This window comes from Xyrauchen texanus, chromosome 26 (assembly GCF_025860055.1).
Source record: "Xyrauchen texanus isolate HMW12.3.18 chromosome 26, RBS_HiC_50CHRs, whole genome shotgun sequence".
In the NCBI taxonomy this organism is placed as follows: domain Eukaryota; kingdom Metazoa; phylum Chordata; class Actinopteri; order Cypriniformes; family Catostomidae; genus Xyrauchen; species Xyrauchen texanus.
This window is the reverse complement of record NC_068301.1, coordinates 3,348,615-3,371,311: the sequence shown is the minus strand read 5'-3', so window position 1 is coordinate 3,371,311 and position 22,697 is coordinate 3,348,615. Positions and strand designations below refer to the sequence as shown.

Sequence of the window (22,697 nt, the reverse complement as noted above, 5' to 3'; positions counted from 1 at the left end):
ACTAGCAGCTGTACATCATCACATCATTAGCTGGGTAACTCCTAGCCAATCGCATGTAAGCCGTTGCTTTATAAGTCTGCTCACAATCTATCACATTGCTGTTTCAGTGTGCTAACATGGAAACCTCCACCACCCCACCACCACCTGTTGAGCCCCGTCCCGCACGGGGGTAGGCTCCTCGTCCCTGCCTACTACTTCCGTCAGGACATGGCGGTTCCGGGTACAACTCCCTCGGACCGCCGGACGGGGCCTAAGCCAAAGAGAGACATTACTTTCTGTTTTACATTTATCAAATAAATGGCATCTTAAACTTCACTCAAGCCTGCGTGTCTTCCCGATAGAATTGTTTTTTCATAGGAATTTAATTAAATTCTTAATAAAAGAGTTCTTACCACATTACAAACTTTGATTTGAAGCAAAAAAGTATTTGAAAATTGGACATAAAGATAAAGGTGCTAGAGTGTGTACTTAACAGCATAATCTTATGAAAATGACATGACTGTGGCAACATTTTTGCAAAACAAAATTACGTGCTTCATAACACCGCATCCTAACCAGACAAGACGCGATAAGATTCCAGCAGCAAGCTATCTGTCTGTCCACACCAGACACGATGTGTCACTGTGATATTAATACACTAAAATGAGGATAATTAACAATAACATTTAGAAAACAGAGCAATTACAGGTTGAATAGTCTGTTTATTGAACGCAACTCATTTTTTCACATAAGCTCTATAATGTTATCTATGGCAACCCCCTAGGGGATAAATACACAATCACACTGTTTCACACACATACACAGGGCAAAGTTATGTTATGAATCACATCCTTATTTAGTCTGTTATGATTGTTTATGTTCATGTGTTACTCCTGTTGTTATTTTGCCGATCTCCATATGAGAGGGAAGCGGAGAGAAAATCAGAATAAGCTGGCATGTCTCCCCACTGCCATTCTGAACCTGTGTGTGTGTGTGTGTGTGTGTGTGTGTGTGTGTGTGTGTGTGTATGTGTGAGCGTGTATTTATCACTTTGTGGGGACCAAATGTCCCCATAAGGATAGTAAAACCCGAAATGTTTGACCTTGTGGGGACATTTTGTCGGTCCCCATGAGGAAAACAGCTTATAAATCATACTAAATTATGTTTTTTGAAAATGTAAAAATGCAGAAAGTTTTCTGTGAGGGTTAGGTTTAGGGGTAGGGTTAGGTTTAGGGGATAGAATATAAAGTTTGTACAGTATAAAAACCATTATGTCTATGGAAAGTCCCCATAAAACATGGAAACACAACATGTGTGTGTGTGTGTGTGTGTGTGTGTGTGTGTGTGTGTGTGTGTGTGTGTGTGTGTGTGTGTGTGTGTGTGTGTGTGTGTGTGTGTGACAGAGCTCTGGCTGAAGAGAGTGAGACCTCAAGCACAACATATATTAGGTCCCTCAAATCAAGTTGTTCTGAACTGGCCAGTGAGATGTGGCTTTAATATACTGTTAAAATAATAATTTTAGACCCATTTGTTGACTGCGCTGAATGGCGCGATGTCGCAGAAATAGAAACCATTCCAAAAATAGAAAGCCCTGTCGCTCGTTAGGACAAAAACTCAGATTAACATGAAAAACATTCATTTAATCAAGTGTTGCGGCATCGTGTCACATCTGGTTAGGAAACGGTGTTAAACGTTTTGCTGCAGTTTCCCAGTGAAATGTCCAGTGGGGGGTGCCAAAAGCAAGTCAAATTGTGTCATTTTCAGGCAAGGTTTTTAAGGTGCATGTCAGATAAAGGTATTGAGTAAAATGTACCACTAACCAAAAACTTTAAGCTAACCTAACAATAGTATAGAAACAACAAAAATCCATTCCCTAAACTAAAACATAAACCTAATCGAAAGTGTCGTAAAAGCAAATTCAACATAAAAAGCACATTTTCTGAAGCAGCCAAGTCATTTCAAGTCACTTCAATCACACTTTCATCTCACCTGTTAGCTTGTGTGTTTGACTGGGCTTGAGCTTCTGTCTTCCGAGTCCAAAGTACAACTCTCTATCAAGAGAGCAACCACGGAAGTAAATGTTTGTAGGTCTGTATTACAATCATTAAAATGTATCATTTTTCAAACGATGTGTGTTAAGAGTAAAAGTGTTTTGATATCCTAACATAGCAGTGTGTGAGTAATAGAGCTAAAAATACGTGTTTATAAAGTCGTAATTGGCCGTTGTAGTCATGATTTGTGTGAAAGTCAATAAAACACACAGTTGTTGTCGCACCTCTAGTGTTAATTTCACCAGGAAACTGTGGCGGGCGGCACATACAACTCAGTTTGCAAACATTTTGCTATACTAGCATTTATTCTATAAGGTTGGTAATCACCATCTTTCATGAGGGAATAAACTACAATCCCATGAAGCTTTGTGAATGACATCAAATAAACTATTTATTTTAAAGTGGTTGATTATAAGTATAGAAACAATATATTTGTTCAAAAGTTTGAGAGTGTAGGGAGAGCTACTATTGCATCTTTCACAGTGCATCAGGGAAGTGGGCGGTCACTGCAGAGCTCTTTTGGTGCGCTTTGTTTGCCGCGACTCTCTGATTGGTGAATCTTTCTCTTCAGGATTATGGGTTGTGTAGTTCCTCAACAGGAAATCCACTAGTAAACATTTCAGTATTATAGTAACGACACCTCACACCAAGTAAGAATAACTGCAAACATAAGAAGCAAAGTAGTGTTTAAACTGTGGATCTCACTGCTGCATTAGAGTTTGCTTTTACAGCTGGCTGCGGGGTGCAGGTGAGAAACCCTGGTGAGCCCCTAAGAGGAATGGAATACTTTTGCATGGAAACGCTGTATAATAAGGGGGGATGGAATCATTTCTCCATTTTGAAGCGCTTCCTAATCTATTTATGAATGATGTTTACCCTTATTTGCGGAGAACCAAATGGCTACTTGCTGAAAATAGAGAGCTGATGTACAATTGAGGTCTGACCACATTATTTTCCAAAAAGCAAGTGAACTAGAGAAACTGGCCTGTTTGCGAAAAGAGGTTCCAAAGGATAGAAAACCAAAGGAAGGGGTCGGTTTACAGCCGCAGGAAGAGCTGCCAATCTCTTGGGGCACGTGCTCCTTCTTGCATAACTGCCTGGGAAATAAATACTAATTTAATGAAAGACGAATGACCTTTCTAGATTGTTATGGATCCTTTTTCTAGATATTAGACAGAGTGTGCAAACCATAGATTATGAGCAACTCAGCAGCCTTTAATTTGTGTCCGGCATCATGCCTAGATATGAATTTACACTTATATACTGTATACATAATCGTCCCCCAAAAGTTGTGTGAAAATTTTATAACGTGCTTTTAATTTCACGTAATGCATTATCATTCTAACTGACAATGTTAAAGTTCACTAATCATCATATAAAATATAAAATATTTTCAGGTCAAGTTGAGCTTAATTGACAGTATTTGTGGTATAACGTTGATTACATAAAAAAAAAAATTGGACTTGCCCCTTGTTTATTTAAATACAAATAAAAAGGCACTTACAATGGAAGTAAATGGGGCCAATTTGTAGACATTAAAATACTCACTGTTTCAACATTATAGCCAAAAGATATGAAGAATGCATGTAAACATGATTTTAGTGTGATAAAAGCACTTATTAAACTTTATATTACCCCTTTGAGATCCGAAGGTGTTTTTCTGTTTTTAATGAGATTATGATACATTCTGAGACTCTCAGCCTAATAAATTGCAGAAGGAATTTTTTTTTTCTTATTTGACATTATATATCTCTGGGTATAAATAAGGTGGCTCAGAAAAACTGCTTTTTTTGATCCCAATCATGTCAACTGTCTCTGAGAAAAATTTGTTGATACAACAAAGCAATCAAAAGTTATAACATTACAAATATATTTTATCATAGTGTCCAGAAATGTCTTTATGTGTCCAAAAGCCTCTCAAAACAAATAAAGCATAATAATTGTACATAAGAACTTACTACGCATGCAAAGATAACATAAAGGTAAAGGTATGCACTGTGTGGAGACATGATTTTAGTCATGAGATTTCACAGAATGAGATTCATTCTGTGACATTTGAGTCATTATTGAATCTGTGTCATGTATTTGGCGCCATCTTCTGGTGGCCATATGTAACATTGTGCTTTGTGTGGATTGTCTAATGATCTATACATCTGATTCCCTTATGTGTGGGGGCTCATTTGAAAGATAATCACCTCCTCGTAGAGTAAGTAACAGTATGTGATATTTTATGTTCTGTCAACTGTTTGTGAAGTTAAGCGAAAATGCGGCATATAAGCAACACCAACATGTTTGTCAATGGCTATTACTCACTATATTTTTGTCTGTGAGTAAAACAAATAGACTGGTTGTATTCTACTCTTTGAGAGCTTTCCTATAACATATGACACATGGATATTCGATCAGTCTGATATTTTTGCTGATTATATTTACAGTGCTACAAAACCCATAAACAAATGAAAGACACAAAATGAACAATAAACATACCTAGCGGCCCCTGGTAGTTGCCCAGGTAATCCTTACAGAGCCCCCCCCCCCCCCAACTAAGGAATGGCTAGGGAATCTCCTTAACACATTCAAACAAAAATAGTTCCTTGGAGGACCAGGAGGCGGAAGCTCAGGGGACGGAGCCGCAGGAAGCAGAAGCTCAGGGGGCGGAGCCGCAGGAGTCTCAGGGCATAGATTACCAGGGGGTGAAGCCACAGGGGGCGGGGCCACATAAGGTCCAGGAGGAGGAGCCGCAAGACGTGTAGGCTCAGAGGGCAGAGACACAGTAGACGGAGCCGAAGAAGGCGGTGCCACAGTAAGTGGAGCATCTGGGTATTCAGAGGGCTCAGAGGTCAAGTCAACATGGGACTCAAAGTGTTCAGAGAGGCTGGGGACTCCGAGAGCATAGCACTAGGGGAGTACGAGAGCATGGCACTAGAAAATTCAAGCTACAGACTGGTAGCTTGTGTCTAACAGGTGCTGGCCACTGGACTGAGCAACAGACTGGCCGATGGCTGCTGGAGACTGGACAGGCTCGCCATGGAAGACTCAGAGGGCGGTGCCACTGGACAAGGATCAGCAGACTAAACAGACTGGTAGATTGTGTCTGACAGGTGCTGACCATTGGATTGAGCAACAGACTGGTCGATGGCCTCAGGGAACTGGGACAGGCTCATTGACAGCCTCAGGGAATGGGGACAGGCTCATTGACAGCCTCAGGGAATGGGGACAGGCTCGTCGACGGCCTCAGGGAATGAGGACAGGTTCGTCAATGGCCTCTATGGCCGGGAGCGCTGGCAGCGACTGGGGAACGGCCTCCTCTTCCGGATGACTGTGAGCACTGCTGAGGGAATGGCCTCCATGGCCGAGGACGCTGGCACTGGGATAGACTAGACGTCGGACACTGGCTCTGGGACGGGCAAGGCTTCAGGCACAGGCTCTGGGATGGGCGAGGCTTCAGGCGCTGGCTCGTTGACCATGGCAGCTGTGGGCGCTGGCTCGTTCACCGTGGCAGGCGTGGTCAGCTGGTCCACCGAGTTGGAGACCACTGGGACCTCCGTTATGGTAATCTCTGAGAGGGAAGCTTTAAGATTAGCATGGGGACTGGAGCAGTACCCCACTATGTAGAGGGAGGAACTTAGCAATAGGGCACTGTTCCAAAGTACAGTTAAAACTGCATCCTGGCATCCATGACTTGATGGACTCATTGAGCCCAAATCAAAGTAGGTCCTTTAAGACAAGCTCTCCCCAGTTTACACAATCTGCAAGGGCACAAAAAAGCTTACTGAACTCTTCAATTGTTTCAACCTTCTGCTTCAGAGATATTAGTTCCACTGCTGGACACATTTCTTTGGTCGATTTTTCTGTAACAATAGAAGGCTGGATCCAAACGCAGTTATTTAATAAAAAAATAAAAAGATTCACACAATAATACATTTCACACAATTATACACCACATTCCTTGTTTCAGTTTTACCAAGTTTAATATATTTTGTTTTAGAGCGTTCGTTCGTTCGTTCGTTCGTTCATTCATTCATACAGTAGGCTAGGCTAGCGTCGTACGGGTGAAACTGTGCACGATGGCAGACGGTGCTAATATTGTCGACCTGATTTTGGCGAAGCCATTTGAAAGTCTTCCTTACGAGGAAAAAATTACAATTAAACAGCAGGGCAGATCAACACCTAAGATTGATTTAGTGCAAAAAATAGGGTAAATAAGTTTATAATGTAGGCCGAAAATGAGCTTCCCCTCTTTGAAAGACCAGCAGCCGCCACTGGATCTGATGGTCAAATATCTGAGCCAGAAGATCACAGATTCTCTTAAGCACACTTCAAAAGGTTAACCTGATCCCTGCGCTTTGCCAATGCACATGAGGTTAACGTAGCGTTCCCTCAACAGTGTGGGAAAAATGTCCAGGGTGCCAGAGGAAAAGACAGAGAGGTCAACCCCACCGTTGGTCTCTAGAGAATAAACGCTGTCCTGTTTACTCAAAATTACCTTTAAATCCCTCAAAAATACCCACAAAATGTCAATAAAGCAATAAGACCGCCAAGCATTTTGAAACAACTTTTATTTTAAAACTAAGTCAACATAAACATGACCTTTGACCCAAGGTTTTTCATGCAGTTATTGATTCAATCTCTATCGCAACAGTGAATAATGAACTTTATTTACATAGCAGTGAGGTAAAAACTTTTATGGCCACAATTTTAAGAAAATGAGTGATTAGTGAAAGTCATTAAACACAATGTTTGTCTTATTCATCATGGAACAGTGTGTGTTGCTAAACATCTTTATGAAACATGTTATAAGCTGCTCTGTACATCAAATGTGATATCTCATATGCCTTTATACACAGTGTATGATCACAAAATGATATTGCAAATTCACAAAACTTTATACATCTTTATGAGGATTTATGCTGGCATCATTGTGAATTGAGCTCTTGAAATCTGGATGCAACTTTTTACATTAAATATCGAGATTTTAGACAACAGTGTTTTTTTAAAACGTCACCAAGGAAGACATAAGACACATTGAAACATAATTTGTTCTCATCCACATATACTTGCTGTAATTAAATCATCCACGATTTCAGTCTGTCACAAACACAGATTCCCATCACATGACATAGAAATCACTAAAACAAATTCTACATTCATCCCCTCCATTTTTGGGAGATAATCGATCGCCTGCAGAATTCATAAGGAACACCCCTCATTTACAAAGTTCGACATATTCCCTGCCTGTTGCATGCTTTTTTATTGTATATTTTGTCTAATTTGATTATGCTTTCAGACACCAATAAGAGCGTCATTTAAAGGAATAGTTCACCCAAAAATGTGATGAAGAAAAAAAATATGTCATAATTTACTCACCCTCGTGTCTGTATGACTTTCTTTATATAAATATATACATTTTCCATGGATAGTGCCTCACTTTAAAAGAAAGATCCATGTGACTCCAGAATCATATTCTAGTGGTGCGTTCACATAAAACACGAAAAATTTGACCGCTGGATTACATTTTAGTTTAAAATCGCATTCACGCGAGTAATGCAAACCCGCGATTATTCCCCCTTCTCTTCCGGAAAAGGACAGTAGGAGGGGCTTCTACAACAACTTCTCTTTCCGCCATCAACCATGGCTGATATCACAACGATTGCTGCTCTGTGTCTGTTGTGGAAGTCCCAGATACGTTGATGTTGTGTTGTACAATTCCGGGTGCCCACACACCGCTACAACTATTTTCTCACCCATTTTTCCAGATTTCTTCTGCTACTACGTCAGTATGTCAGTGACATCCGGACAATCTCAATGCTGATAGGCTTTCGCGATAATGCGCCATGCGGATTTTTCGCTATAGTTGAAAAATGTAAACTCGCGCGAATACGCGAATGAAACGATTTTGCGTGTTCGAGTTGCGCCATTCGCTAATTCGCGTCTTTGCATTGACTTTGTATTTATTCGCGGCAGGCGAAACGCTCGCTTCGCGTTGAATGTGAACGCGCCATTAAAATTACGAGGCATAAAATTACGCACAAAATGTATGAAATTTATTCAGAATTTTCGTTTATGTGTGAACTATTCCTTTAACGCATTTTACCACCATTAAAAATTGTACCACCATTTTTATTTTTTGCTGCTTGTTCAGTTTACTTAATTAAAATTAACTTAATTGAGTTTTTAAGGAAGTAGGGAATGAGGTTTTGCCCCAAGTGAAGGAGTTCAAGTAACTCGGGGTCTTGTTCACGAGTGAGGGGACAATGGAGCGGGAGGTTGGCCGGAGAATCGGGTCAGCGGGGGCGGTATTGCACTCGCTCTATCGCACCGTTGTCACGAAAAGAGAGCTGAGCTGGAAGGCAAAGCTCTCGATCTAACGGTCAATTTTTGTTCCTACCCTCACCTATGGTCATGAAGGCTGGGTCATGACCGAAAGAACTAGGTCGCGAGTACAAGCAGCCGAAATGGGCTTCCTCAGAAGGGTGGCGGGCTTCTCCCTTAGAGATAGGGTGAGGAGCTCAGTCATCCGTGAGGAGCTCGGAGTAGAGCCGCTGCTCCTTTGCGTCGAAAGGAGTCAGTTGAGGTGGTTTGGGCATCTGGTAAGGATGACCCCTGGCCGCCTCCCTAGGGAGGTGTTTCAGGCACGTCCAGCTGGGAGGAGGCCTCGGGGAAGACCCAGGATTAGATGGAGAGATTACATCTCCACACTTTCCTGGGAACGCCTCGGGGTCCCCCAGTCAGAGCTGGTTAATGTGGCTCGGGATAGGGAAGTTTGGGGCCCACTACTGGAGCAGCTGCCCCCGCGACCCGCCTTCGGATAAGCGGTTGAAGATGGATGGATTAATTGAGTTTTTAAGGAAGTGTTGAAATTAAGTGTTATTTTATGCATATAATAAAATAAATTAAGTTGGACCAACATAAGAAAAAGTATTGAATAAACTTTAGTAAATTGAGTTTGGCGAACTTATTTAAGTTGAGTAAAAACCATTTTATTAAGTAAGGCTAATGACTTTAATATTTAATATAAGAATTTAAAATGAAACATTAAATATGCTTTGATTTGCTGTGATTTAATTTTTGGTGCCAGTATTTTAGCTTGGCATTGGAATCCTGTTGCGTCACCTTCCCTCAGGGTGTTTCAGTGCATCTAGATTGATGGTAAACAATTTCGATTTTTTTGCACGTCACCATTCAGACAACAGAAATGCTCATTTGCGACACTTCCTTTAGTCACATGACCTTTCACAGGAAAAACAGCTGGTGTGCTACTGTTTGTGGACTGTGGGGGGTGTAATGAAAATCTGTGCTCATTGCTTTCCTTTGTTTAGCTTCAAACACAACAACAACAACCAGAGGAGGAAGATCACAGCACAGACAGATGTCAGAGGTCACATACAGTGTCACACCGACAGGGCGAACTCCCGAAGATGGTGAAGGAGGGACACAAGACAGAGACGCCAACAAGGAAAGGTGTATTTTCACTCTCAAACCTGCAAACTTTCTCCCTCCTTTGAGTATTCAACTTGACTTTGTGTTTTTCTTTTTCTAATTCTTACTTTAAAATGTATCTTTGGGTGAATCTCATGAAAATGTGCACATGATGGATTTCACCACCATATATATATATATATATATATATATATATATATATATATATATATATATATATATATATATATGATGTCTTAAAATGTAAATTCTTTCTTCTCTTTTCATTCTTTCACACATCAGTTTCGGTCATACTTTCAAGGCATTGTTCAGCATCTCTTCGTTTGAACTGAGCTGAATTCCTCTTGTCTTTTTCACCTGTATCTCTTCCTCTCTCGCCCTCTCTCTCTTCCTCCTGAGGCTCTTGTTTCAGTCTGACCACACTGGCATGGGAGGCACTCGGCTCATTGCATGCAGTGATGCTGGTGGAGTTTGGGAAACTGCGGCTCCGGATGACTACAGCAGGGGGCGCTATGATCTCCCACTCTCCGTGGTCTGCTGAAGATCCCTCTTCCTCTTCCTCTTCCTCCTCCAGATGTGTGCAGGGGTTCCTCAGCTGCTCGATGGATTGAGACAGAACCTACGGAAAGAGAACGCAAAAGTGTGAGATGATCCACAAGTAAACATCCACACTTGAAAAAGAAATGTTCAGTTTCCTAACATCACTGGTTTCCAAAGTTTGCTGTACTGGAGAGCATTTTTGAAATTCTGTGTTTTTAGTGAAGGAAAACAGCATCCTAGTTCAAGGTTCAAGATGTAGCGAAATCAATGCTTTTCAAATGAAAACGTATTCATGCATTCGTCGCCTTCGTTTATAATATGAGCTAACAAATCAAATTTGGGGGCATGGGTAGTTCAGCGAGTAAAGACGCTGACTACCACCCCTGGAGTCGCGAGTTCGAATCCAGGGTGTGCTGAGTAACTCCAGCCAGGTCTCCTAAGCAACCAAATTGGCCCGGTTGCTAGGGAGGGTAGAGTCACATGGGGTAACCTCCTCGTGGTTGCTATAATGTGGTTATCGCGTTGGAATAGCGTGATGCTTCCACATGCGCTATGTCTCCGCGGTAACGCGCTCAACAAGCCATGTGATAAGATGCGGATTGTCGGTCTCAGACGTGGAGGCAACTGAGATTCGTCCTCCGCCACCCGGATTGAGGTGAGTCACTATGCCACCACGAGGACTTAGAGCACATTGGGAATTTGGCGTTACAAATTAGGGATAAAAAGGGGAGAAATTCTTTTTTTTTTCTAATTTGCACTCATGTTTAAAATAAATACTTTTGGATGAGTAGCACTATTATGTATCAGGGCGGAGGGCGGAGCCGGGTCGTGATTCCGCACACCCGGCCTCTAATCAGGCTAATTAGCCCTCGAGAGCGATAAGGGCTGACCGAAAGTGGCAGTGTGACAGAGAGACAGTTTTACAGACAGCTGTCCGACACCTGTGTGTGTGTGTGTGTGTGTGTGTGTGTGTGTGTGTGTGTGTGTGTGTGTGTGTGTGTGTGTGTGTGTGTGTGTGTGTGTGTCTTTTTGGTTCAGTTTTATATTAAAATATCATTTATATTGTCAAGCAGGTTCTCAACTCCTCTTTTCCATTAATCCCTTTACACTAGTGCCTAAACCTGGGAAGGAGGAGGGACGTACCGTAGCAGAGTTCTCACCGCTACCATCCATCGAAAGGAGCAGCCGAGGCCATCCGCCGGAGGACGGAGGAACGGCTGCCAACCACGAGGGGAGGAGGGGCTCCCAACCAACAGCCTGGAGCGGTTACTACTGCCAGGGGCGGGGGAGACCTCTACCATCCACCAAAAATGCGGCAGGGCGTTCCGTCCGCCAGGGGCCGGAGGACTGCCTCCGATCTACCCGTCGTCCACTAGAGGGTGGAGGAGTGGTCAGGGACCAAGCTACGGCCTATCAGGGTATTCTTCTCTCTCCTCTCTCTCTCCCGCTGCTGTTACGCGTTGGCCTTGCCCTCTCTTTTAAATTTTACTTTGGTTTTTAGGGGGTACTGTACTGTTACAGGGAGTACCCCCTGTGATTTTAATTATTAATGTTTCACTCCCCCTGTCCCCTCCCATATTGCGGAAGGCACGCCCCTCCCCAGGGAAGGGGGGGGAGGGGGGGGGGGGTACGTCATGCTGGGGGCTCCCCGGCCTGAGAGAACAAGGGAGGAATGTGGCAGGGCGGAGGGCGGGGCCCCTAATCAGGCTAATTAGCCCTCGAGAGGGAAAAGGCCCAAGTTCAACATTTTAAAAGTTATTAAATTACCTCAAAATTGAGCTTTAGATGTTGCACACAATGACCTCATGGACTAGTGCATAGTGACAACAATTTTTTTAGGAAAGTGCTGTCGTATTTTTTGTTGCTGTTTAGTGATTTTTTTTAGCTTGCTCTGGGTGGTTGCTAGGGTGTTGCTATATAGTTTCTAAGGTGTTCTGAGTGATTACAGCACAATTCATATTGTAAAGAGATTTCACAAAACGAGTTTCATTCTGTGCCATTTGAGTCATCATTGAGTCTGTGTCGTGTATTTGGCGCCATCTCCTGGTGGCCATATGTAATATTGTGCTTCATGTGGATTATCTAATGATCTATGCATCCGATAACCTTGTGTGTGGACTTGTTTGAAAGATAATCGCCTCCTCTAAGTAATGGTATGTATTTTATGTTCCGTTTATTTCCGTGAAGTTATAGGCGAAAACGCAGCATATAAGCAATATCAACATAATTGTCAAAGACACATATTTAGCTATTACTCGCTATATTTTTGTCTGTGAGTAAAACAAACAGGCTGGTTGTATTCTTCTCTTTGAGACCTTTCCAACAAGATATGACACATGGATATTTGATGAGTTTGACATTTTTACTGATTGCAATAATACGCACACTGCAAAGTTTCAAACTTGTGTGATTAGTGACTAAACTAGCACATTTACAGAAATATTTATTAATGTGCACCGTCCCTTTAAATGTAAACTAAATTATGTAAAATAAAGAAATAGAGACATAGAGAGGTAATAAGAGGACAATACAACAGCCTGCTGGGATTTACTCACTTCCTGTCCCTGTATTAACCAACTTCCTGTTCCAACGAGGCCTCAGTCAGATCATTTAACAGCCTCATTTGAGAGAAAAGAGTCATTAAAATGTCTATTAGCAACACAGAAACGCTGCAAGGCCAAAGTCTCGTGAAACACTCACACACTGCAGACATACTCTTAAAATATAACGACTGAAGTCTTGCTAGATAAAGCTGCTGAAATTGACCTTATGTAAATCTTTACGGCTAACTTAGAGTTTTTGTCAATTAAGATACCTGGCTGATGTGAACCTGCTGGTGGTACTGTTTCTGTTTTTCCACAAAGTTCTGGTGCTGTTGTTGTAGCACGAGCTGGGCCAGGCTGCTCTGGGGCAGCGGAGCCGATTGGGTCCGGTTCAGGGGCCGATGCCGCGGTAATCTGGCGCGAGAGCTCACTGCCGGACGGTCTTTCATCACCAGAGGAGATGGAGACTGCACAGGAACACTACCTGTGAATGGCCATGAGAGCAGAAAATACTGTATGTCTTCCCCAGAACACTTTCTGTGAGATTATTTGTTTTGTTTGTTGCCACAAAGTGCAACGGTCAATTTAAGAGTAAGCAAACTAAGGTAATCCTACACTGCGTTATTTGAATTTCATTTGATTGGTCCGTTTATAAATGAGAGGATCCTTCAGGGAAAAGACGAGAATGAATGGTTAATTCATTGCTCTCTTTCACTCACCAGGGGTCATCTGTCTCTGCAGTCTCTGCTCCTTCAGCAGGAGGTGTTGCAATAGCGCCTGTTGACCATTGCTCACTTTAGACTCCAGTGAGACAGGCGATGTGGCGGCCCCGAGACCCTCTGCAGTCCGATCTTTCAGTGCCGTACCCTTCTGAGAGAGAAGAGATCAGACACATCAGCCAGACATTAATAAATCTAAACATTATTTATGTGAAGTTACAATTTAGTTACAGTTACCGATTTTTTGCTAGGTGGTTGTCAGCATGTTCTAAATTGTTTTAAGCATGTTTTGGGTTGTCAGGGCATTGCAATGCAGTTGCTTAAGTGTTCTGATAGTGTTTTTGAGCATTGCTATGCAGTTGCTAGGTGGTTGCTTACTGGCCCAAGATAAAACCGCACATTATTTACGTTAACTTATAATATATAGTTAACACTTTTTGAATTCTAAGAAGAACACATGATGGCCACAATGTGTGGGTGGTTGCTAAGGTGTTTTTAGAGTGTTGCTATGCAGTTGCTAGGGTGTACTGGGTAGTTGCTAGGGTGTTCTGGGTAGTTGCTAGGGTGTTCTGGGTAGTTGCTAGGTGGTTGTCAGGGTATCCTGAGTGTTTTTTAACATGTTCTAGGTGGTTAGTAGGATGAAGTTAGGTGCTTGGTAAGGTGTTCTGACTTTGTACAAGTCAAAAGAGCACATTATTTAAATGAACTTAAAAATTATTTATAGTTATCGATTTCAAAGTTTCAGATGAACATGTTATGATCACAATTTGTATGTGGTTGCTAGGTGTTCTGAGTGTTGTTGTTTTTTTAAAGTGTTACAATTCAGTTGCTAGGGTGGTCTGGGTTGCTTATTCGCACAAGTCAAAAAGCAAATTATTATAGTTATCGATTTTTATGTGAAAATGTGTAGGTGGTTGTTAAAGAATTCTGAGTGTTTTTTAGAGCATTGCTTTGAAGTTGCTAGGATGTTTTGGATGGTTGCTAGGTGGTTGCTTACTGGTCAAAAATGCACATTATTAATGTCAAGTTTTAATTTATAGTTATAGATTTTTACATTTTCAGAATATTTTTTTAATTGTGCTTGTCATGCAAAACCCATGGCCACAATGTTTGGGTTGTTGCTAGGTGGTTACTAAGATGTGCTGAGGGGTTATAGTGTATTGCTATGCAGTTGCGAGGGTTTATGGATGGTTGCTAGGTGGTTACTTGTTAAGTTAAAAGAGCACATTATTTATGTAAACTTCTAATTTAGTTATAGTTACTGATTTTCAGATGAACAAGTGATGGCAACAATTTGTAGGTGGTTGCTAAGGTGTTCTGGGTAGTGATAGTGCATTGCTATGCAGTTGCTAGGGTGTTCTGGTGGTTGCTATGCAGTTGTCAGTTTGTTCTGAATATTTTTTAGCATGCTCTGTGTGGTTGCCAGGGCATTGCTATACAGTTGCTAAGGTGTTCTGAGAGCGTTTTAGACTGTTGCTATGCAGTTGCTAGGGTGTTCAAAATGGCTTTTAGTGTGATCTGGGTGGTAGCCAGGGCATTGCTATACAGTTGCTAAGGTGTTCAGAGAGAGTTTTAGACTGTTGCTATGCAGTTGCTAGGGTGTTCAAAATGGCTTTTAGTGTGATCTGGGTGGTTGCCAAGGAATTGCTATGCAGTTGCTAAGGTGATCTGAGAGAGTTTTAGACTGTTGCTATGCAGTTGCTAGGGTGTTCACAATGGCTTTTAGTGTGATCTGGGTGGTTGCCAGGGCATTGCTATGCAGTTGCTACGGTGATCTGAGTGGTTATCCTTGCATATTGCTATTAGGTTGCTAGGTTACTCTGGGTGTTTGCTTGTCTCTATGACATTCTGGTCTCAGGTCCATCTTTTTACCAGTTTTTTTGTCTGCTGCACAAAAACGCAAATCTGATCGCTTAGAAACATATTGGTACACCTCACCTCAGCATATTTTGAGGTATCATTCATGTCCATAGTACAATAAAGTTTAATACTTAGGGTTAGGGGTTTGCTCAAATCTCTAACCCTAATTATATGAGCTATAGTTTAGTATTCCATGAGCTCTTAAACACTGCCATATTTCCATATCTTTGCTTTTAGAGTCATTTTTGGCATCAAATATTCACTGGTCCGAATCACTCAAGCATGAGAGACTTACATCATGCCTCTTGCATATGAAATATTAATAACTGCAAACTTTTTAAAACACGTACAGTCAGCATTTGTGTTCTGCATCGTCCGTACGTGCGCATAATGATCGCACCACTTTTAGAATTCCCCGATGGGACATTTAACTATTTTAAAATGTGAACGCGTTGAAAGTATTCTCGTCTTGACGTTAAAGCGATGCGTGTTTTGAATTGTTGGCATGTTACGTGGTTTCCAAGCATTATTTCTTGAACTTTTTAACAGGCAGTTGATGAACGACAAGCTAAATTCATGCCCTGAAACCCTAAACCCGAGTGCCTTATTTACCTAAGGGCTAAAGATCCCACAGGTCAGAGGTCACAAGCCCCCAGGGCTCTACATTAATCCAGCCGGGCTTCAACACAACAACCCAGTGAAAGCAGTCTCATCTCCATCTCTTAATGTACCCAGCAAATTCCTCCTATAGTATTTTGTGCTTTCTCCACAAATAGATGCGACTCCATGTCTCACTGTCTCCTAAAAATACTGTATCGCAGTCGCTGCTTTTTCTGTGAGATCTATTCATATCTGTTGCCAGCAGAACGAGATCTGTCGATGCTGTTTTTGTGTTTAACCCTAGAGGACATTTCTTACAGTATTTCTTTGTTGGTTGCTCTGTAATTTGAAGGGGAAAAGTCCTACATAGGGTTCATAAATGTGACGTGTCTGTGATGGATAGGAACTCACGCAGATGTGTGCATGAGCAGGGTGCAGTGCCTGCGTAAGGTTGGGTAAAGAGGGAGACGTGTAGAGATTCAGCAGAGACATGCATCCATCTGTCTTTAGGACACCACTCTGTGACAGACATCGCTGGAGAAGAGAGAAAGCATTACATCGTTTGTTATGTAAGACAGAGAAACACAAATGAAGTAACAAGAACACACCAAAGAATTGTGCTTCGCTGGCAGTTTGAGGAGTGTTGGTTGATTTAGATCCGAGAACTATCAGGGTTCCTTGTGTCAATGACATAACCTCTCGTATGCATTTTGAGGGATAGATTTAGACAGTGATGCCAGACCACAAACACGAACATCCTCATTCCAGAGTGCATTCATCTCAATGGGAATCTGTGCGATGGACTTCCTTTGGCGAATGATTTCCTCTCGTGGATTTTGCATGTACTTTAACTGCTGAATTTGCCATGTTTAATAGGAAGTTGCTTGGTTTGGCAGTGACCTCTGTGTGGGCGGTGCTTTATACACAGCTACACTGAATATTCACAATGGAAAAGTAAATCATTTTAGCAGCGAGTTTGTTTTTATCTACACTCTCACAGAGAATAAAGTGCAGCTTTAAGAAGAAGCTGCTTGGGATTCTATTTGCTATGCGGTTGCTAGGGTGTTCTGGTGGTTGCAAGGGAGTTGCTATAAAGCTGCTAAAGTTTTCTTAGTGGGATTTTAGTGAGTTGCTATGCAGTTGCTAGGATGTCGCTAAGTGGTTGCTAGGGTGTTCTGTGTGGTTTTTGCGTGTTGCAGTGCGGTTGCTAGGGGGCGTCTGAGTAGCTTCATATGTGTTGCAATGCAGTTGCAAAGGTGTTCTGGGTGGTTTTTAGTTTGTTGCTATATGGTTACTAGGGTGTACTGAGTAGTTTAGTGTGTTGCTCTGTGGTTGCAAGGGTGTTCTGAGTGTTTTTTAATTTGTTGCTAGGTGGTAAGTTGTTCTAGTTGCTATGCTGTTGCTAGATTGTTCTGGTAGTTGCAAGGGGGTTATAACTATATTAATAAAGTGTTCTTAATGGGATTTTAGAGTGTTGCTATGCAATTGATAGGATGTTGCTAAGTGGTTGCTAGGGTGTTCTGTGTGGTTTTCAGTGTGTTGCAATGTGGTTGTTAGGGGCATCTGAGTAGCTTTACATGTGTTGCAACACAGTTGCAATGGTGTTTTGGGTGGTTAATAATTTGTGGCTATGTGGTTGCTAGGATGTCTTGAGTAGTTTAGTGTGTTGTAGTTGCTAGGGTGTCCTGAGTGGTTTAGTGTGTTGCTATGTGGTTGCAAGGGTGTTGTGGTGGTTGCAAGGGGGTTATAACAAAGTTGCTAATGCGTTCTTAGTTGGATTTTAGTGGGTTGCTATGTAGTTGCTAGGATGTCGCTAAGTGGTTGCTAGTGAGTTCTGGGTGGTTTTAGTGTGTTGCAATGTGGTTGCTAGGGGACATCTGTGTCCTAGGTAGTTTAGAGTGTTGCTTTGCAGTTACTAGTTTGATCTGAGTAGATTTAGTGTGTAGATACGCAGTTGAAAGGGTGTTATGGGTAGTTTTTAGTGTGTTGCTATGCAGTTGTAAGGGTGTTCAGGGTGTTTTTGTAGCTATGTGTTTGCTAGGGTATTGTTGATGGTTTTAGTGTGTTGTTGTGCTGTTTCTAGGGTTTTCTGGGTGTTTTTTTTTGTTTGTAGCTATGCGGTTGCTAGGGTGTTCAAGTGTTTTTTTTTTTAGAGTGTTGCTATGTGGATGCTAAGGTATTATGGAACGTTTTTATTGTATTCCTATGTGGTTGCTAGGGTGTTCTGAGTGGTTTTTAGTTTGTTGCTACGCAGTTCCAAGGGTGTTATGGGTGGATTTTAGTTTGTTGCTATGTGGGTTCTAGGATGTCCTGAGTAGTTTAGTGTGTTGATTTATGGCTGCTAGTTTGTTCTGAGTAGTTTTTAGTGTGTAGATATGCAGTTGCTTGGGTGTTATGGGTGTTTTTTAGTGAGTCGCTATGCTGTTTCTAGGGTATTCTGGGTGTTTTTAAGTTTGTAGCTATACAGTTGTAATGGGTTTTCTAGTATTTTTTTTTGTGTGTTGCTATGCGGTTGCTAATGTATTATGGATGATTTTTTATGTTTTGCTATGTGGTTGCTAGGGTGTTCTGAATGGTTTTTAGCATGTTGCTATGCTGTTTCTAGGGTGTTCTGGGTGTTTTGTTAGTTTGTAGCTATGCAGTTGCTAGGGCGTCTAGTGTTTTTTAGTGTGTTGCTATATTGTTGCTAAAGTATTATGAATGTTTTTTAATGTATTGCTATGTGGTTGCTAGGGTGTTCTGAGTGTTTTTTACTGTTTTGCTATGTGGTTGCTAGGGTGTTCTGGGTGGTTTAGTGTGTTGCTATGCAGTTGCTAGGGTGTTCTGGATGGTTTTTAGTGTGTTGCTATGTGGTTGCTAGGGTGTTCTGAGTGGTTTAGAGTGTTGCTATGCGGTGGCTAGGGTGTTCTGAGGGATTTCCAGTGTTTTGCTATGCGGTTGCTGGGGTATTTAAGGGGGTTAAGCCCACACCCAATTCTCAGATTTTCTGGCCCATTTAATTGTCCACAAGGTGAATATCGTAAGTCTGATCACTTAGAAATGTAAAAGAACGCCTCTCTTCAACAAGACTTCAACGATATTGAGGTAACTTTCATGTCCATTGCACAAACGTGAGGGACAAGTTACACAGTGAAGTTTAATATATCAAATGAGCTTTAGTTTAGCATTGTAGCTATCAACTTTTTGGCCATAAGTAGTTAAACACACACTCTGTGTCTCTCATGTGAGCATTAACTCTGTAGGCGGTATGACAGAGAGAGTTCTGCTGCTGCGGCGGCTCTCTGGCCCAGTGCCCGTGAGGAAATGCTTGGGCAAAACTTCACAGGGGATCTAAACCTCGCCATCCCTGCACCCCTCGCCCTCACCCCCTTCCCCAACTGCCAGCACAGCCAAAACCACAGCGGAAAAGAGCTGTCAAAGTTAGTTCAGCACTACACACACATACATAAACAATCGAACACCTTCAAACTCAATATAACTCTACAACAAGAACAAACTGACATTTTGAATCTGTTGGAATGAGTTGTTTTGACGTTAAAATGGCATTTTAAACTATATGTTTATGATGAATGTTTGTTCGGCAGGTCGGTGTAATGCGAAGCCCCCGCACGGATCTGTGTACTCTCAACTCCAAGTAATGAAAAATTTGTGGGCCCCTTTCTTTCAACCCTTAGTTTGATAAGAGGAATGAGACATTGGACCCTAACCAGGGATTTGTTTTTCTGTTTTTTTGGGGTTCTATGGTACATTTCCCAATAATGCAATCTCTAGAAACTGCACTCAAGTTCATGAAATGTTTGAAAAGAGAAGATTGGTGCAACAGTTTAAATGAGTACAAGGGTCATTTGCACACTTGAGTCACACTTAAGAGGTGAGCTATAAATTCTTCAGTTTCGGTACCTCGATCTCGGTTGTGCTGCACCGGTATGGCGCTCCGTTCTCATTGTTGCACAAGCCAATCGGTGAGCTCGGTCCAGAACCAGCAGGGCTTTCATTGGCTGAAGAATCTAGAGAAGAGGAGAACAGGAAGTGATTTAAAAACAGAGGCTGACCTTGTACTTTTATTAAAATGCTAATAGCAGATGCTAAAAGCAATTTGGTCTCTGATCTCTGTTTTCCGTTATAATGGCTGTTTATTTCTCTTTCAGGTTGCAGGTGGAGAGTTGTTTAATTCAAACGACTCACCTGTTAGTTCTAGGGTTCGTTTTTTCAGCGGAGTGACGAGTATGCTGCCATCTCGGCGCCGCATGGGGCCGCCTCTTCTCCCGAAAACTTTCTGCTTGAGTCTGTAGCGCACCTTCAGATTGGGCTCGGACGCTGTGGGATATCAGATAATTAGATAGCATCAATGATCTTGGCACATCCAAATAACTTGAGTTTCTGTTATGTAACGAAGACAAAAAATTAACTAAAACTCTGATACACTTATAGCCAAATACTTCCGTTTTTATGCATACCAACAATTAAAAATAACGCAGACGGAAGTAGGCCACTCATAGGGTTATGTTGACTCATTTTGACTTTTAAACCCACTTTTTGTTTAGTCTTAATGTTGCCCCAATATGTGTAGCCTATATGTAATTATATTTGAATGATCTGATTTATAATAATTTATTATTATATATGTATAATAATTGTAATTATTATTTACAAATGTATCTTTATTTGGGAATCTGAATGTTTCAGAGATGACCATATAATAACCAATAAATGCTGCATTTGTGTTACTAAAAATAACCAAATAAGTCCTAAAAACATTCGCGTTGAAAATTAGCGCCCTCTAGAGGTAATGGAGAAATATAAATATTTATATGAAAATAAAATGATATATAAATGGACAAGTCATATATCAAATTAAAGCTCTCACTCTCAGGAATGTGACTGTACAGATTATTATTTTGCCCTAATACCACAGTTCAAAAGAATTTCAAAATAATCACAAAGTGAAATATATATAATATATAATACAAACGTCTCTTTATGCTCCGATAACTGCTGCTGTAAGCCCCAAATAGCCAAAAAAGTTACATCTGCTTTTACCTTAGGGAGTTCTCTAAAAAAGGAGCCATTGTCTGCTTCTCTGTGAGCTTGCATGAATATATCAATGTTATATTTTCAATGTCCAGAACAAAATATGCCATCCAAAAAAAAACTTATCATCTGTTTTCATAACAATCATGAGTCTCATGGAATAATTAATTATACTTCTGTGTCCTTTAGAAGCTTGAAGAGGTGGTCACCATAGACTGCCATTGTATGACATCACTGAGCACACAATGTTTTCACAATTTCTCCCTTTGTGCTAAGAAAAATAAATGAAGTCTTATAGGGTTATTACAAGTCTTTCTAGCAAGTCAATCCACTGTCGGCCATCTTTGGAACGCTCTTAAGTGGGAGGTTATTTCCAGCAGTGTTGGGTAATGTTACTTTTAAAAAGTAACTTAATGAAAAAGTTAATTTTTAAGGAAAGTAAAGCATTACGTTAGTTTTATATTATTTTTGCGTTTCTTTTTTCTGACATCCACTTTCTCTTCTGCTATGCATTCCATACAAATAATCCATGCATTGCATACAAGAGACATTACAGGTCACGCTAGCTCCTGTACAAGATTCAAATGGTTTGTATCATGTATATAAAATAAAAATGTAGAATCATACAGACATTTTCACTGCGTACACATTCGATGTAGAACGTTGCTCAGCGCCACTGATCCATAGTCAGCTATTCTCATCCCATTCTCCCAGTTACGGTGAGCTGTAACACGGAGCAGTTTGGCTGCATAATTCAGTGAATTTAGCAAGTTTTTCACCCTGTGTATCATGTCATGGCCAGTGGAAGACTAGTCTTATAATCCTACTGCCTAAATGCATTTACTGATTTTTGAATGCAGTGTGTATTACATTTACATTTTACATTTACGCATTTGGCAGACGCTTTTATCCAAAGCGACTTACAGTGCACTTATTACAGGAACAATCCCCCCGGAGCAACCTGGAGTTAAGTGCCTTGCTCAAGGACACAATGGTGGCATCTTGGTGGTGCTAGGGCTTGAACCCCCAACCTTCTGGTCAGTAACCCTGAGCCTCAACCACTGAGCCACCACTGCCCCACAGTATTAACACATGAATCAATTGCATTTCACTCAACCGAATGTTGACCTCATATACGATAGAACACACAATTTTCCCAGCTTGTATTGCTAATACGCATGCGCGTTAGTGAGTTGATTGACAGGCAATGTCTGTATCTAAAAGGTGATTGGCTCTTTACCTGCAAGGTGGGATTTACTTTATATTTCCATTGACTGTTGGGTGCTAGAGCTTCTTGATTGGGCGTTCCAATTTCTCCCATTCATTTGAATAGGAGTGACTCATCTCTGCTAAATAGTCTTTGGCCTCACACACTATAGAACTGCAATGCCCATCATAAACTACGTCTCCTCCCCGAAGTTTGCTAATTTTTACTGCAGATTTCTCGCAATACAGGGAAAGTAGAGGTGAACAAAAGCAAGGCGTTACTTTATTTAAAAAGTAACTCCGATATTATGGTCTAAAATTAAAGAAATGTGGGTGCTAGAGCTTCTTGGTTTGGCGTTCCAATTTCTCCCATTCATTTAAATTGAAGTGGCCCATCTCTGCTAAATAGTCTTTGGTTATAACAACACAGGGGTGAGTAAACAAAGACTGAATTTTCATTTTTGGGTGAACTATCCCTTTAATGGTGTGTTTACATTTGAACATTGTGACAGTTGGACTTTGACAGTCTTATATCATGAACATTCCATTTCAGACTCTTGGCTCATTTTAACATTCAATCAATGTATGGCTACTGGATTTTTGAAGGTCAGTTTTGTGAAAACTGTAAGTCTGATAAGTTCGAAAAGATAGAGCACACTAAGTCAAAACAGTCTGAAGGTCTGTGCCAAGTCTGGTGAATGTAGATTGGTTTAGGGGTTTTGGAAAAA

General features: G+C 41.3%; 1 protein-coding gene across 3 annotated transcripts in view; it reads right to left on the bottom strand.

Annotated features, from left to right (window-relative positions):
- Window positions 1–9,730: 9,730 nt before the first annotated feature.
- The window catches only part of LOC127619791 (histone deacetylase 9-B-like), a 33,499-nt gene continuing 20,532 nt past the window's right edge, over window positions 9,731–22,697 (bottom strand). For all 3 annotated transcript variants that reach the window (XM_052092777.1, XM_052092778.1, XM_052092779.1), the window contains 6 exons: window positions 19,918–20,049; window positions 19,633–19,739; window positions 16,144–16,266; window positions 13,273–13,423; window positions 12,826–13,037; window positions 9,731–10,089 (listed from right to left, as the gene is read on the bottom strand). In XM_052092777.1, coding sequence (XP_051948737.1) covers window positions 9,742–10,089; window positions 12,826–13,037; window positions 13,273–13,423; window positions 16,144–16,266; window positions 19,633–19,739; window positions 19,918–20,049 — 1,073 coding nt within the window. In that variant the 3' untranslated portion in view covers window positions 9,731–9,741. The remainder of the gene's footprint in view (window positions 10,090–12,825; window positions 13,038–13,272; window positions 13,424–16,143; window positions 16,267–19,632; window positions 19,740–19,917; window positions 20,050–22,697) is intronic.